This window comes from Thermobia domestica, chromosome 1, assembly GCF_964235325.1.
Source record: "Thermobia domestica chromosome 1, izTheDome1.hap1.1, whole genome shotgun sequence".
Taxonomy (NCBI): Eukaryota; Metazoa; Arthropoda; class Insecta; order Zygentoma; family Lepismatidae; genus Thermobia; species Thermobia domestica.
Genome location: NC_137454.1, coordinates 176,840,445 through 176,858,348, shown reverse-complemented (window position 1 = coordinate 176,858,348; position 17,904 = coordinate 176,840,445). Strand labels below are relative to the sequence as shown.

The 17,904-nt window shown below is 36.2% G+C and overlaps 1 protein-coding gene across 1 annotated transcript in view; it reads left to right on the top strand.

Moving 5' to 3' along the window:
- Nucleotides 1-541: 541 nt before the first annotated feature.
- The window catches only part of prom (prominin), a 128,658-nt gene continuing 111,295 nt past the window's right edge, over nt 542-17,904 (top strand). The window contains exon 1 of the mRNA XM_081742593.1: nt 542-725. Coding sequence (XP_081598719.1) covers nt 542-725 — 184 coding nt within the window. The remainder of the gene's footprint in view (nt 726-17,904) is intronic.

Genomic DNA, 17,904 nt, shown 5'->3' with positions numbered 1-17,904 from the left:
AATAGATGGTAAAAGCTCAGGGCCGCACACTTTTAAAGGGAAAATCGGACAACAAATTAGCAAGGATTTGGCTCAGTTGAAAATAGTCAAATTTGACATAATAGAAAGCAGTGTTCAAGAAATTCCAGCAGAGGTTGTTGTCACTTTGAGCTTATGAAATGTGTTACAGTATTCATCGCGGCAATGTTTCAGACCAGTTAGCTAAGAGATCGCTAGAGAAAATGCATCATGCAAGATGGCTTACAAAGGCCATCCAAATGTATGGGAAGGAGCAAGAAACTTCTGGTATATTAGCAAATTATTAAGAGATGCTGATGATATAAAAGAACAACATAAGGAAGTTATGAAAACGATACTGAAAAGTAATAGTTATTTTGCTCATCCGGAAAATAATCTTCTTTCAACGTTGACTGACCCAAAGAAGTATTGTAGAGAAAAGGCAATTCAGCAAATCACTAAAGCAAGGTAAGTAACCTCTGGCGAACTAAGAGACTACCAGTTGCCAAAAACTCTTAATTTAGAAGCAGACGATTACTTAAATATGATTAATTGGGAATGTGAACCGATTACACCTCCTCCAATTCTGGAAGATGTAACCAGTGAGGATCTTCTTCAAGCTCTTGATGGACCACTTCCAATTGAACCTATACCGTGCCATAGTCAAGAGGTGGAACATGCTGTGAATTTGGTGACCCAAGCTGCTTGCTCAATTGAGAATAGGTTATGTTAATAGACACAAATACAACTTAAATGTTCAAGAATCAAGAAAAACACTTCCTACATTTGACTGGAAAGGCCAGCGTTGTTAATGCATAAAGTGTTTCTGTACGTATGTTTGCTGTGTTTGGTTTGTTCTGTTGCCAACGTGCCTCATAAACACCGAAACGAAAAAATATAGAAATGTTTAGTTTAACATCACATTCCACTACCCCAAGCTGTATTCTATATTTTCTTACAATTAAGACTGCTGTCGTCCATTGTAACCCTCACAATCTATGTGCTATTAAATATGAAATAATTCTATTTTATATAATTGCATTATAAGCAATAAAATTTAACACAATACAGCCGGGTTTAAATCCATATGTCAAGTAAGCTACATTATTGGAGAATTGTCAATTTGGTAACACTGTAATTTCTACGGATAGCAACTCTGACAATGCTTCTGTCATCTCTTCCGGTGTAGAACAACATTATCTATGATTGTGGTAAATTAATTACATTTCATTAACTTCTTTCATTTACGAAAAATGGGCAAACGGGGAATGATTACTTTTGTAAGACATTTAGTATCCTTGACCCCTAGGGGAATATGCTGTGCGAGGGAAGGGGGTCGCACAACTTTTCATTTGCATTCCCTTATTTAGGGTAGCACAATATATATGAGATATTGTTTTCTTATAATTATCTTCGCAATTAAAAGCAAATAGTAATGAAAAATCATTGAGGAATCATGGTCGATAGAAAGTAGATGCCGGTGCCTGAATAGCGTGTGACATTTTTCACCGAGAATCAAAGTATTGATTGAAATTTTTGTGGGTTTGTGATACCTGGAATAGCGAGCGGTAAAATTTAAATAAGAGTTTCAAATGAAAGTAACATTAATATTATAATTAAGTTACATCGACAATATATTCAATTAATAGTCTGACTGGATTATTAGTAACATCGCTTCGCAACACTTGCTTATCGTTATAACGTCAAATACACATAAAATATTCATAGTCTATTCAAAAGTTAGATTTCATTAATTCAAATCACAAAAATCCATTGAATAATGGTGCTTTATAATTTAGTATTATTCATTGGAGAATACATTTAGTAGCTCTGTCCAACGGAACTACTTCACACTTGACCCTTCCAGTTATCTTTTAATCGTGAAACAAATTGTGATTTTGCTTATTCCTGTTGTAGCTACTTCCGTATGGAAGAAGAAAATTTCACTTTTAATATAACAAATGACAGATTCAATACGCCATTCATAGTGTTGCATCAGAGTGTACAGTAGTTCATTCATGTTTCCAGAGAAATATAGCGGTCACCTCAGCTTACAGTGTATTACAGAACTTCAGGGCCACAACCAGGAGAGCTGAGTAGTGACATCCATAACTTTATAAAATGTAGTATACTGGCTACTCAGACGTTTGTCTGGATTATTCCTATTACCACTAGACTGTGATGGAGAAGTGTGGTGGTGTCAAAAGGACAACGAAGCCATAATGTCTCTAGGGAGCGCTGACACCACTGGTTGACATCCTAGTAGTGGTTTAGCCAAAGTACTGTGGAGTAACATCTAACTGGAAGAAACAAACTTGAGGTCTAATGATGGTACGATAAGGAAGAGCGGTTGATAAACATGTATTTAGGAAATATGAATAGATTCAATTAAGCCTGATGGAGAAAATAGTGAAATAAGTGCGCAAACAAATATTATGTAGACTGCTCAAATTTGGAAACAAGAGAGTGTCTAGTCAAAGAACACCGTGATTGATCACAATGTGCCAATCTAACTTCAGAGAGAATTCGCAGTAGAATAACACCGAGCGGAGTAGATGATGTATAACTGGAAAATTTACACAAGTCTCACTGATAATTAAATTCCTAATGAGGTAATTAAGCTACAAATTTGATGAAAAACTTACAAACAACGGAATTATACAGAATAAATTGCGTAAAGATGAAGTAAACCGGAAAAGAGAGCTAACTGAACTTCGTGAAGATCAAATGCAATTGATATCTGAATTTAAATAAAATCAATGTTGTCCTTAATTTGAAACAAAGGCAACGAAAGCGAGACAATAGCAATGCCGACTTCTAGTCCTATCGCTATGACTGCAGACGAAGTAGATAAGGAAAACAAGATCCGGACTGAAAATTTAGTCCAATAATGAAGATGAAGTTGAAGTGAAAATTGTGACGTTCCCTGACAGATTTAACCAAACCATAGCATGTCTCAAGCCCGTGTTGAAAAGGGAAAGGAGTCCAAACCATAACTGCTGGCTACTTTGTCAAACGCTCCATGTTTGAAACATTACTGTGCAGGTTAGAGAATTAAAATTATCGTCTCCTGTACTTGTCTCTTCCTCATACAGCGATAATCGATAGAGCGACAAAGATAGGTGGAGGTGAATATGGACTCCTACTGGAAGAAGCAAGGAATCAGAAAAGATTGACAGCCTCCTAAGCGCGTCAATGACACAGATTATTAGGTCGGGAACTATGCGTGCTGTCTCACTAGGATAACTTCGATGGTTGTGAGACAGGCTATTTCGGGGAGTATGATTAGTGTCTCGCAAATGGGAATATCTAGCTGTGCAAGTGGACTACATCCAGTGGCGGAGCCAAGGGAGGTCCAGGGGCCAGGACCTCTTGCTGAAAATCTTGGCCCTCCTAGTGCACCCTCCCAAACACAGAGTGATATTACTATAGATCAACAAACGGTGAGTGGGTCGTGCCCACAAGTGAAACTACTACCAAAACATCTCTCAACAACAGACTTACCAACTGCAGAATAACGTATGTTGCAATAGTCTGCGTTCCGAATAAAACAGCTCCAAGCTTGTTTTTGTTTGTAGTACAGTAAGATCTAATTCACTGAAATCTGTGAGGTACATGCATTGATCTCACCACCCGAACATTCCTTTTAACCTCTGTCCCTTATCTAGTTATATCTTTTGTTTTCGACAAAGGACCAGAAAGAAAAGCAAAATCAGTCAGCATTCTCATTCGCTTCAATGTTGAAAGTCATACTAAAATATGATATACTTGCTTACAAATAGCATACACTGGAGTAAAACATTACACTTGTGTTGGACGAAAGAAGCTTTCGTTCACTAGTTATATAATCCGTACACTAAGTAATTAATTTCTATTGATTATGGCAACATAGAACAAATGCATAGCATCCATTAAATAATTGGGTAATAATAATAATAATAATTTTAAAGAATCTTAATAGCGAGCCATCTTGTTTAATATATAGTAAAAAAAGAGAACAGTTTATATTATATTTGAAATAATCATTCTCTGTGTTGTTCGTATCCCGATCGTTTGAGCAAAAAAAGATACTGAATACTACCAACATCTACTATTTCCTACTGATATTGGTTTTCCCTCTCGATTACTTTCTGGTCTTGTCTCTAGTATGTCTAATTTCCTAATGCTCTAGGCCTTTGGCAACTCTGTAGAAACCTTCTGCTACGATGTTAACAAGCGATACTAGCGACCTTCAGGAAAACGAAGTCAGCGCCTGGTGGGGAAATGCAGTAATAATCAATGATTCTTCGTAAATTAATCGTTCAGAAGTATTTTGTTTTAAACGATTTCAACTGTAGCTTAATCCCTAAAATGCTACTACATAGAGAAATTCAAAGGCTTATCACAGAGCCAGTGTTACAATTTCCTAATAACTAACCATCAGGTAAGGTACCGAGATGATACAACTTGGTCGCTGTAGTAATATTATTTTGTGTAAAAGTGGTAGTTACTCCCGTGACTAGGTTATCCCTTTATCTATCTGATATTTTGTAATCAGAGATATACGTATCAGGGGTTTGTGGGACTGGTCTACAGAGCTTCCATTCAGTGAGTTAAGTCAGTGAATACCCAATTTTATCGCAGATTTATATTTGTTCTTCGTCAAAATATACTTAAGCATTTCTGAGAAAAGTACATTGTAGGAGTCATGCAGAACAGTAAATCAGTGGTAACATGAATTTTCAACAGGATAAACTAATTAATGTCGCTCCTTCTTATGTTTTAAGTTACTTGAACTACACTTGAATTTATTTTAAGACTTTGAAACATCCGAGGCTCAGAAGATAGAAATGAGGGAAATGAGTCAATAATTGTCAGAGTGCCAACGACTATATGGTTTCCCCTATATAGGCCGTAGCTCATCGATAGTGGTGGGTGATCATGTGGCAGTAGACCACTCCATCTTCAATCTTTTGCCCATTTGTAATAAAGCTGTTATTAACTAACTCAAAATTAATTAATTTAATTGATTATTTAAGATAATTAATTATTTAATCTAATTAATTATCGCAAAAATGCTAATGCACGATTACAAGCATTAAACGAAAATATTTGCTTTCGAACGTCTCTGGTATGGTTTGAACTAATATTTACTACTGGCTACCAAGCTGTGCAACAAAAATTTTTACCGAGCAGCTTTTGTACTGAGTTTCTTCTACACACCAACGTTTTATTATCTCTGGGAAACAAAATCTGAGGTCTTTGTTCAATTGCACATTCATGAAATATTTCTTTAAGTAGCTTTCATTGAAATGAAAAGTTTGCTGGTGATCTTACCTACTTCTCCAGAAACAAATAACGAGAATACTGACTTTACCAGATACACTGAAATTTATGTTTTCATATTTTCTCAAATTTTAGAGTGTCTCCACACTTTGAAAATGAAATCTTCCACGATAATGTCCTTTAGGCTAAGGGAGACGATGATTAAGCCAGTGAATGATAATGGAAGAATTGGTAGAATGAGAATGTGAGATGAAACGATAATACTCCGAGTAAACCCACGGATTCGATGTTGTCTTCGACAAACTTACTTACTTGAGGATCGAACAGGGGACCCAAAGGTAAGTGCTCTAACAGCCCTTTCTCATTTAGCAGCGAACTGCCGCATGCGGCTGCGGCGAATTGCCGCGCAGGATAGAAAGACATTGCAAGCAATGGAGCTTTTCATATATGCGCGGCGGTCGCCGAAAATTTACGCGGCGAGGAAAAACAGCTGCCTCTCCCTGCTAGAAAGCGGCGCGGCAGATTACCGCGTATAGCCAAGCGAGACATTGCAAGCAATGAAACTCTTTACATACAGGCGGCGATCTGCCGCTTGGGCGTTGGGGGAGGGAGCAAGTGTTGCCAGGAAAGAATAAAGAGTGGTTGCGATAATATGGATGTGTTTGTGTTTTACATTTACGTATATCAGTGTGTGTGTGTGTGTGTGTGTGTGTGTGTGTGTGGCGTTTGTGTATGTTTTTATGTCCTACCCTAGGACACCTGTAGTGCTTTTAACCAAACTTGTTACATACAATATATGGGAAAAGATGGCATGAAAAATAATCGAAAACGGCCGATACTACCGAAGTGTCGAATCCAAAGATCGTTGATAAAAAAGTCCAAATCAATACAAATTATTTTTTTCTATGTAATAGAAGATTGGATAAGTATGCGGGCAACACTGGGAAAATGAGCTTGTAATTTACAAATTTCTGGTGCCCCAAAATTGAAATATATACTATCAAATATTTCAACAATATTATATATTTTACAGTCTTTTGCTATATATTTATGTACTATTTTGCTACATATGTGTATTTGTTACATAAAATTTTATAATCCGGTCTTCATTAATAATACCTTAATGTACTTTCGCAAGCAAGAGAGACTTCATGATGTGATATTTGATAAGTATACCGTATTGTATATATTTTATAACTATCTTAACACTTCTATGGGTGTAATTCCTTATTCAGGGACTAGAGCAGTGTTTTAAAGAGACTTGAGTCAATAGTCGGAATCCGAACGCTTAAAACAAACGAATAAACCCGAAATACTATAATAATAATAATAATAATAATAATAATAATAATAATAATAATAATAATAATAATAATAATAATAATAATAATAATAATAATAATAATAATAATAATAATGCCTACAGACCAGCCGTGGGCTCAGTGGTTGAGTATTGACTTGGGATTCTGGGGAAGATCTCAACTACCGACTATCCTGAAAGAACTTTATCCTGGTTTTCTCAGTCACAACAGGTGAATATCGGGATGGTATCTTAAAAATCCAGAACCTGGCCGCTATTTAGCTTAAGTCTATCAACTGTAAAAACAGTATAGAAAAATCTTCAAGATACCACTTCTCTACAAAAAAAAAAAGTGTAAACATGTCTCTTTTTTCTTATTGTCTTTCTTAACGTCTGTCCATTGCAACCAAGAGTCACAAGGTTTTGTTTCTTCAGTTGCATAGCAACCCTGCTCGCATATTTTTCATTCGCGGGAAAACGCCGCGTAATATGAAAGGGTGCACTTCTCATGCGGCAAACTGCCTCAATGTGAAAGAAGTCCACACTTCGAGTCTACTCCTTCAGAAACCTTTTCGTTAGTTTGTTGATTGTAGTTTAAGTCTCTTTTTACCAATAACGCTCTCTTCGCGAAAGAAACTTTTTTTCGTAAATTGAACACAAAGTGAATTTCCTTTTCTCTCTTTGACATCTGTTAAGGTCAAAAACCATCTTATAAAACCTTCCGTATTTAATTACATTTTGTTGAGAGAAGGTACTGTGGAATATTTTCTCCTTGAGCTTGCCTTTGATGGTTATGCGCAAAATTACAGCTAACAGCAGTGCTTTTCAAACCCTCTATATATCTCTTAATTGGACTGACGACATTTCGTGGCCACTATCACTATACACAATTTTTGAGCTTTTCCTTTTCCTTTTATTTTGTCTGAAGCACTACAGCCAAGTAAATCGGTTATTTCTATCACTGAATGAACATTCTTTGTATTGAACGATAGTCAAATTATACATGTTGTTTACTATAATTTGTATGGAATCCCACATCTACCACAAAGACTTCATAATATCACTAATTAATTATATTGAATATTGTTTTAATCAAATTACATTGAAAAGCCTTAACTTTCTAACCAACTGAGCTTGACGTCAAAATGACATTTTCAATTAAACTTAGATAAACCACAGCCATGCAATAACTTTTGAGAGATTGGAATCACTTTATTTCTTATTACAGAAGCTAGATGCAAGTGAAAAAATTCAAAGTGTAGAAGCTGGATAAGCTTGGAGGATATTTCCAATTACCTTTATTCAATTTAATTTCGTTAAAACAAATTATACGCTACCACAGAAGCTGAAGAAAAATGGTTACGTATATCACAATCAAGATATACATGGACAATATACACTTCATAAAACTTTGCATCAAGTGGCGTAATCTGGATAGTTTAACAAGGTAAACAGGATCATATTTATTGATTGACTTCTATCACGAACAAATGGTAGCTTTATAAAATTGCATTATGCATTTTTTATTAAGTCAGTAATATCTCTAGTGATTTTGCATTGCTTTCCATTTTTCTCTATCTTGAGTCAGTCTTTTCATTTTCATGCACTGTTTTCTTTAACTCGTATAATTTGGCCTATATATTTATATCGAAATCTTCCTCTCGGTACTTTATCCTTATGCCTTTTCTCCACAGCTAAAAGCAGGATTCCTTCATGTTTCATAATAAGTCCAATCTTCTATCTCTTCATTACGACATAGTCCCGGTTGTATATCCTTTCTGTTTGCAATTCCAACAGAAAAGGAGTATTCTCTCGTTTTATATCTTATTTACTATATACAAAGGTTGATTCATTTAAATTGAGCCGAAATCAATATGCAACTGTACCGTACATGGACAACCCATCGCCATGAGATTGCCCGAGTCAAGCAACAGTATCTCGTTAGCACTCAGTAAACCAGTGTTGTCGAGCGAAATCTATGCCGCCGAAACTGAACAGATCAGTTGGGTTCATTGTAGCTCTTTCGGACGCTGAGTTCATGTCGTAGCGCATCATAAAAATGGGTCAACTGCGTAACGTTCGTATACGTAAATTTGCAGAGTCAATTGTAAATTATATGACATGGGAATATGCAGTACAGAGTCCTGTTCCCAACATGCCGACGCAATCAACTAGAAACTGATCTCTCGTTAGGAAAACTCCGCCGCTATTGCATGTGTTTCGTTGTAAGACAATCTCCGAAAATCCCCCTACACAGCGTGCGATGGCTAGCAAATGTTGCATATCGCAGGCGACAATCAATGGCGCTATTCACAGCGATTTAAGCCTCAAGGTTATTCGCAAGAATAGTATCCATATCCTGAAAACTTGTCACGTGGCTGAGCGGAAAAGAACTGCAGGAGACTGTATGAACGTCATCTCGCTGGTGATAGATGAAAGTTTATTGTTAACCCTTATGAGCTATGGACTTACCTCCAGGCTATGGTAAAGTTACATACAGACTTGACGCCAAGGGCCGAAGTATATTCTGCCGCCAGTGCATAGAGAATTTCTTGAAAGAGTTCGTGACAATGTCTGGTTTCTCGAACATGATCAAACTGCGTCTTCGAATGGTTGAGCGAAATATAAAAATCAATGCTGCGTACTACTGAACTCGTGTCCTCTCTGAAATGTACCAGTATGTAATCCTAGCATTGTACGGACAAGATGAAAATCATATTGAACTGCACCAACACAAGGTATCCACCCACAGAGAGAAAATATCAGAATTCTATCCCCATATGGAACAGGAAACTGGAATTTCGGCATTTCCCTTCTCTCACATCTCTGCCAAGAGTTCAGATGCCAGCCCAGTGGACTATTGTTGTTTCGGACTCCTCAAGTGGTGCTCGTCCCATCGTCGTATCCTTATAGTGTCCGCCTTGAGAAAATCGTGTAAAGAAAAGTGGGATGCAATATCCATGGTCCAGCTGCGACGCTGTCTCCTGCAATGAAAACTCCGATGTAGGGCAGTAGAGGTGGCCTGCGGATCGAACATAACCAGTGGTGGAAACGTGGCATTTCCTAGATAAGTGGCACAATATAAACTAATCAACTTTTCCATTTGTCATCGATACTCAACTGATAGGAATAACTTAGCACTCTCACTCAGCTTTGGTGAGTGTTGACCTGTTGTATTGATTATGTTGTAAATTTTCATAGAGAGGTCGGTTTTTTATCTGAAAATCTGAAATCCTTACTATAATGACGAAAACAATACTTTGGTGTCAGAAAATAACGTGTGTAACAATAAACTCGAATGTGGGCTGAAGGGACGTTAAAAGATCCCTGTTATCTGTATTGGTTGAGAAAATGTCTTCGGAGAAGATGAACCAAGTTAACTTCTACAAACCTACGGCTGTCTACAAAACGCTATCAAAACAACATAAAGTTTGTGCTGTTACATAAGGATTGATATAAATTCTAAACTACTAACAATGTTCTTGTACTTTTCTTAAGCACTCGAAGTGCGACAATTAGAAACACTGAGAATATTTCTTTCTTCTGGAGAAGTTTAGCTTCTGAGCTTTCCTCCATGCTACGCCACTGTTCCTATCACAATTTAAAATCACAGAAGTACAATTCAAACGGTAAAGATAGTAAATATCCCAGATATCATTCTTATTAAATTAAACCTGATAAATTTATAATGAACAAATATACTGTATTTCACAGGCAGAATAATCCTAAAGGAGAAACAGCTTATGTGGAGCACGCAGACTTGACATCTGAAAATAAAAAATAAGTAAAATAAACCAAACCATCATACGTTATCCCACGTTTCCATCCTTTAGTTTTCAAAGAGTATGAAAATAACATACACCATTTACTATATATCAAAGCGAGTTTCACCTTCTACGAGGAGCACGCTGAAAATTTTTAGATAAGAAATTTCAAATAGTGTTACTGTGCTGAAACGTATCATGTTTAATGTTTCTTTCAGAAAAAAAATGTTCCGAGGGGCACACTTAGTGTTCCGATTGGCACATACTATTTTCACACGGCATTATTCTATTTATTATTATATTATAGAAGTATTATTTTGGTCTCCTTTGGGACACTCTTAGAGTACCGAGCGGGAGGGGGAGTGCGTCCCAAGAAACATGCCTGAAAGAAACACTGATCATGTTTAAACGCATTTGCCCTAAAGTGGTGAAAAGTATGACTGCAATTCTGCAGGTTGTTTGTTTGAAAATTAGAGGGCTGGAAGAGTAGGTTAGTTTCAACCTGTCAGTCCACTAATAGAGCTCGAACGACGTGATTTGGTGCAATAAACTTTTACGCTTTTAAATACAGTTTAACGCAAGAGCAATGATATAATCGTTTCGAAAATTGTTTCAGGGACTCTCACGCGCAACCTTTTTTAACTGGTTTGCGGAATTTAAACGCGGCTGACAAAGTCTGACACATCAGCATCGCTCTGGGCATTCTAGCACAGCAATTTCAGATAAAAATGTCGAAGCAGTAAGAAAACTTGTGAAAGAGGATCGTCATATCACATACGAGGAAATTTAGTCAACCTTGAAGGTTGGATCAACTGCAGCCCAGTCCATAATATAAGATTATCTCAATCTTTCCAAGTTTTGCAGTCACTGGGTTCCATATGTGCGTACGTCTCAGCAAAAATATGATCGCATGGAATGGTGCCGCTATATGCTTAACATTTTTCGCAGCGGCAAAGTAAAGACGTTCATAATATCCACAAGTAACGAAACGTCGATTTACTACCAGGACCTTGAAACAAAACAGAACTTGACAGTATGGTGTTTCCAAAATGAAACTACACCTTCGAAAGTTAAATGAGCACGAATCGTGGATAAAGTTATGGTGAAATCGTTTTCCTGTAAAACCGGCCATATAGTAACTATACAGTTAGATGATGGTTGTACAAGGACAATAGAGACCGTTTCTTATTACATTCCAAGTGTCTTTGAAGCTTGGAGTTCTGCCCATCGAAACTCTCCACTGTTTCACTTTCTTCTTCATCACTTCAATGTATAGCCACACACAGCAGTGAAAACTTTGAAGTTTCTACAGAAAAATGGAGTCCGTATTCGACCACAGGCCTGGTTTATTCTCCAGATTTAATGCCACGTGAGTTTGACTTCTTCCCAAGACTCTAGAAAAGGCTTCGAGGACGCCGCTTTCAAGCAACTGAAGATTCTATAGTAGCGTATAATAATGAAATTTCTGATATTCCAGAAAGAAAAAAAAAACATTTTTAAAAAGATTTGGTTAGGGGTTTTGAAGAATACAAAAGTGTATTAATGATTATGGGACTATTTCGAGATATTGTGAAAAGTATTATATAAATAAATTGATTTTTCAATGAATATCTAAAAAAAAAAAAAAAAAAACTTTCGGCATGTCCCTCCTATTACATAAGAAAGGAGAATATCCAATCCCATCAACATATCAAAAATACTTTGTAAGTAGGAATCGTTTTTGATGAAATAACTATCATTCTTTATGACCTACTACAAGGAGAGCTCCCTCATGGATACCCAAATTTGATTGCCGGTGGGAATTCTTATGCCTCAGATCCCACGTTAAGCTGTAGGTTCACGTCTCACATGCCCTCGGTGCTAAAAGGGACACATTTCAGACATAACCGCATTTTGAAATTACAGATATTGAAAGAGTTGCCAAATCCTGCTATTATCAAATGTTGCTTTTGAACCGCTAAACCACGAAAATTGATAGATAAGAGTTGGTTAACAAAATACGCGAATAAGGCGGATTGTGAACGTCTCGAAGCCGCTGGTCCTCTCTGTTAGACAGAAGACAACGGATTCTGTTCCGGCCATCAATGTGATATGGGCAGTATCGTGATTCATTAACCATTCAATGAACACAGAATTAGCGACCCAATAACGATGGGCACATGCTAATTCCCGTCGTTATCGATGAAGCCTACTGTTAACATTGGTATGCCATATGCGGAGGCCCCATATCTAACAGCATACGATGAATTGTGTCTCAGACACATTTCTGCTTTATCCATCGTTAAAGTTTGTTGAAATTTGCTGTTACTTGTGCCACAATATGTGTCGTACACTTTTGTACCAACCTCGATAATTTAGGACGTCCAACATCTTTAGTAAAGTGTGTCTCACACTTTGTCGTTTGGTGCTGGATTCACCGGTTTCTTTCCGCCTTTGGAAAACACTAACGACAGCAGGCGAACATCGCACAAGTTGCGCTGTTTCCAAGATGCTTCTTTCCAGTCATCTGGCCATCATAATCTAGTCTCTATTAAATTCTAATATATCGCCCACCTTCCCCATTCTATACACAAGAATCGCACTGACTGATGAACTGAGATCTCTTGTTATTGTCTGGTGAATGGTTCCTCTGTGCATTGTGCCTCTTACGTAAGCCCAACAACTTCGTTCAAAACGTAGCGTGTGATCATATCTTGGCTGGTCAGCGCAACACTGAGCGAAACTCATTTAGCAATGAATATATGGCCTACAGAAACAGACACATAGGTCAGTGTAAAACCTAGATATGTTAACTTGTAACGGAGTAGAAGAGTCAAATTCAGAGTTATAAATGGTCATAAGCAGTTCTTAGAGTGATTGCTGGAATGTAAATACGCGCATGATAGAAGATCGACGTGTAAATAGTAAAGTTCTATTTAAATATATTTATCTTGTTTTGAAACTTTATTACATTTATTATTTTCGTTTTGAATCGTAATTCAGCTATGTGGGTTTGAGTTGAGTTGAGTTGATTTTAGTTTAGCGTCCCTTTCAGTAGCCAGGCTATATGAGACGCGGACCTACTGATTAACGTGGAATCCGAACCACATGAGCTCCCACCGGGAATCGAACCCGGGTTTCCCACCTATGTGGATTTGAATTTTTAACTAAATAACATATTAAAATATTAAAATACATTAGTTCAGATGCAGCAATAAAATTTGTCGTAACGGTATTGACAAATTTTAATAAGGATATTGAGAATAAAATAACATTTATTTATTTGTATTGATAGTAACAAAATTCTAGCTTCATCTTAACTATGTCCTTAACGTGTAATGTGAGTGCTTATAAGCAAGAGTTTTAGCTTCCGAAATTTTCTGAAGAAAAGTTTTGCTGAACATGCTTTAAAATGTGTAGAGAGCTACTTTTTCTTTCTTTTTTTCAAAACTCTGGCAGTAGAAACAAGTGTATGAAGTATCGTATTTGTGAAAGAAAACATTCCTTGTGAAACATGGCCTCCGATAGGGAGGATGGAATCAGGGAAGTTCTTGAGAGTTTTGACACTTATGTCGCATTAGTGTCAGATTACTTTGATCAGAAAGTGGTTCTGCATATTCCTCGAGAAAGGGCCGAGAGGTAGTATAAGAATGAGGTCAAAGAAGAACAGCGTCCTTTCCCTTACATACACTGAATTAGTAACTAACATGATATGAAATACATATACGTTTTACTACAATCAAATTGCAATATGATATATGTGGCTCGTGTATTATATAAGTTGAACAATATAACCATTTACTGTAATATAAAGAACGTGTACCTGTACCTATTTTGTGTGTGTGTGTGTGCGGATGTGCGCGTGTGTGTATGTCCGTGTCTACCATCAGATTTTCACATAAAGAGGAATCACCAAATTGTAAGGTACCATTACAGTCGATGTAATGAGATTTTCTGTTTGGAGGGGTCCAATATTTTTTGAACTTACTGTACTATACGATTTTCTTAAAATATTTTTTCGGTCTATGTAGTAAATTCATTAGTTCTTTATTTAAGTCAAAATTAACGTGGAAGATTTGAATAACCTAGTAGAAATTATATTTCGGGGAATAATATTTTATTCATACATTATTTTAATGTAAATCTTATATATGGGCATTTCAAATGGATCAGTATTGAAATTATACACCTTAATGCTATACGAAAACATAGGCCCGCAGAGGCAATTGGACAGAAATTCTTGAAATTATCCACCTATCTGATATTTGGCAGAATAATTTAGAACCCTTTCGTCCCTCTGAGATGCCTATATCCTCCCAAAATCCGGTTTCATCCAATTTTTACCACTTTCTATTCGTTTCATATTTTTCCATCGCCCAAACTCTTGTTATGATTGGAACTATTTCTGAAAAGCTAGTATTAAGGCGCGATTCTTCTCACACTCTACCTGGGACACGCTTGATATAGGAACATATAATCTTCGCTCCTATAATATTTTGATTTTCGTCAGTAGTAAACGCCAGAAACCAGGTAAAATTGTTTTAGTTTAAGATAAACTCGTTGGAAGCAGAAAGGCGTCTTGAAGAGTTAAAATTCTGCAGTCAAATTAGCTAGAAAAGCCAAAATATGGAATTTCAGTAATGCAGACGCCATGTTTAAGGCTGAAATCATCCAAGGACAGGCATGAAGGAAAAGTATATTGGTTTTCTGACTTTGTGTGATTGATCTTTTGGAAATTAAGATTCGGTGTTTGACAAACGTTTACAATATTTTCTTTCACCCTCTCAAGTTAAGTTAGGTTACGATAGGCCTGTCCAGATATAACTTTCGTGTGTGTATGTAGTAAATGTGATTTTTTTTATTACATGGCGGTATTTATTGGTTCTAGTATAGTTAACTTATATTTCATGATGTCCGTGTAAGTTAGAACAGGGGCTCTCATTTACTCCTCAATTGACTCAAGCTTCCAACTGAAATTGGTTGAACGATTTTTCGTTAGGATTCTTTCTCTTCAGGAAAGGGACCCTTGCCATTAGCAGTTTAATATGTCCTTTGGCTCTGATTATTTCGTTTACCCCTTTTTAGTTCATAGATAAGATTGGGTAAAATTCAAAAATCTTAGGTTCATATATAGTTAAATGGTGTGATAATATGTATTAGTGTGTATCAGTATTTGCTTTCTTGGGTATGTGGACTCCAATGTGCATGTGTATAATTGAGTATGTAGATTTTTAGGAGTAAGGTGTGAGTGAAAGTATGTTATGTTTATTGTTGGACAGTGTGTTCTTGTTTGTTTATTTATCTCTTTGGTCCATTATAATAAATAGGTTACTCCTTAGTGAAGAATTTCATAGTAGGTCCGTACCGTAATTATAGTGCATGGCTTATATTTAACAATAATAGTGCAAAAACATGATTAGCAGTGCAAAGAATATTCAGTAGTAAACAGGTTGTTTTCGTACTACTAGCGCAACCGCGTCCGAATTTAATATTATTCGTTGCTAGTGTTCTGTTACTCTAATCTTAGTGATCTGGTTTATACGAAATTGACCTTTGCTCTACAATTAACTATGAGTAAATATTAGTTTAGACCCATAAAAATTGATTTTTATGTAACTCATATCGCAAGCTACCTTTCTGAAAAAGCACGATCATTTATATAAATTAGTAATCATAATATTATTAATAATAATAAACTTCGCGTTCCCACTTAACTCGAAGTTTTGTCTATATGGCATTATTTTTGTCGCCAGACTAGCACTTACGAATCATCTTTATCCGTTGCCTTCTGTGAACAATTGCATTGTTGACAGTTTTCCGATATATAGTTGTATGCTATTCAGAACATTGAACTTTCATTGCATACAAAATAATTTTGAAACCGTGAAGTGAATTACCGGTATACCGTAGTTTGTTACGAAAGATATACATATTCAGTTCATATAGGATCACACGTTTTAATTAATGGATTATGGTAATTGCTGATTTTAATGTAGTTGGTTAGACTGCTTTGAACAGTCTTGGGCTTATCGAGAAAGTATAGAGTGTCTAAAAATAAATCGACGTCGTAGAGAAAGGTAGATAAATAAATGAATAAGTGAGTAATGATAATATTAATATATAAATGATATCATAGTAAAGCGTATGATTAAATAGTAGGATGCCCATGTGTATATGTGCCCAGTGGTAAAGTTTGCTAGAAGTATAGATTTTATATATATATATATATATATATATATATATATATATATATATATATATATATATATATATATATATATAAAGTTCTTAGTGTGTTAATTCTCACGTTAGAATTTTATATGAGAGTAGTGCGATTCATAAAAACGATGGATGGTATTTTCACTTAGTGGCTCGACATTTCCATAGTAAATATACTGATTAATTGATCAACTGGCCTGACAATACAAACAGTAGCCATATAGCAAATGATCCCAGATATTTCGCCGCTTTTTCTCTCTCTCTTCTCTATTTATTCCTCTATTCTCTTCTTCAAGAATTTTTTCCTTTAATTTTTAACCCCCCTCCCCCCGAGTTTTGAACTTGACATATATCAATCATCTGAAATATATCGTTTGAACCTGAATTACCAACTGACACATCGCGAGACACGATTCGTAGAGGTATTCATCGATGTGAAGTATGAGGTAGATGTTTTCCACCATATTGACAGACTGCAAGAGCGAGCGATGGTCCGGTCTACGATTAATTTTGTTTTCGTTTCCTTCCATCATTATCCGCGTAAAATCTTCCGTCAAATTATTACCTGTTATTACATTTATTTCCATTGGTAATGCTTAAGGTAATGGTTGTCGTAGTTGTTTGATCCCAAGAGTATTATCAATATCTTTAGCTTCATTTATATCTATATTTTTGTGTTTACGTGCCTGCCTTCTATATCAAATGTCCACTATTTTAAATAGAATACTTGAAAATATGAATTTTATCGTTATGCGCAGGAAATTAGTTAATTTGAATTTGTACTATAGGTCGGATATTGTATGTAGTGTTGCACCTAGTGCTCTCAAACGGGTCTGGTCGGGTTGTTATACCTAGACATAAACACACACACGCGCGCGCGCGCAAGACCTAGCCAAGAGTGAAAGAAAGAAGCCAAACAAATTTGTGAAAACATCTCTTTCTTTGCCCGCTCGCTTGCATTGTTGTGAAAGCAAGCAACTTTGAATTATTTCAATTCAATGGGCAGACAGAAATTTGAATACGAACTTCAGAATTTCGTTCGGAATATTGGAACTTGTGAATGTAATGAATGTGATTACGTATATAATGCTTATTACGTGTACTACCTATTTATTTTTCTATGATTCCGATATCTTGATTAGTTCAGGAGATATGTGTCTTCGTAGCAATGTGTACGAAATATTGGTCTTTTCCTCGATATCTCGAACGATTGCTTGTCATGACCCATACTGTCATTCCTCAAAACATGGCCCATTCCTGGTGGGACACCATATCTATCTGAGAGAGAGAGAGAGAGAGAGAGAGAGAGATAGGTATATACACGTAATTTGACTCTAAACTCGAGTCTTAAACTTTAAGAGAAATTTGCAGTGAAATGTA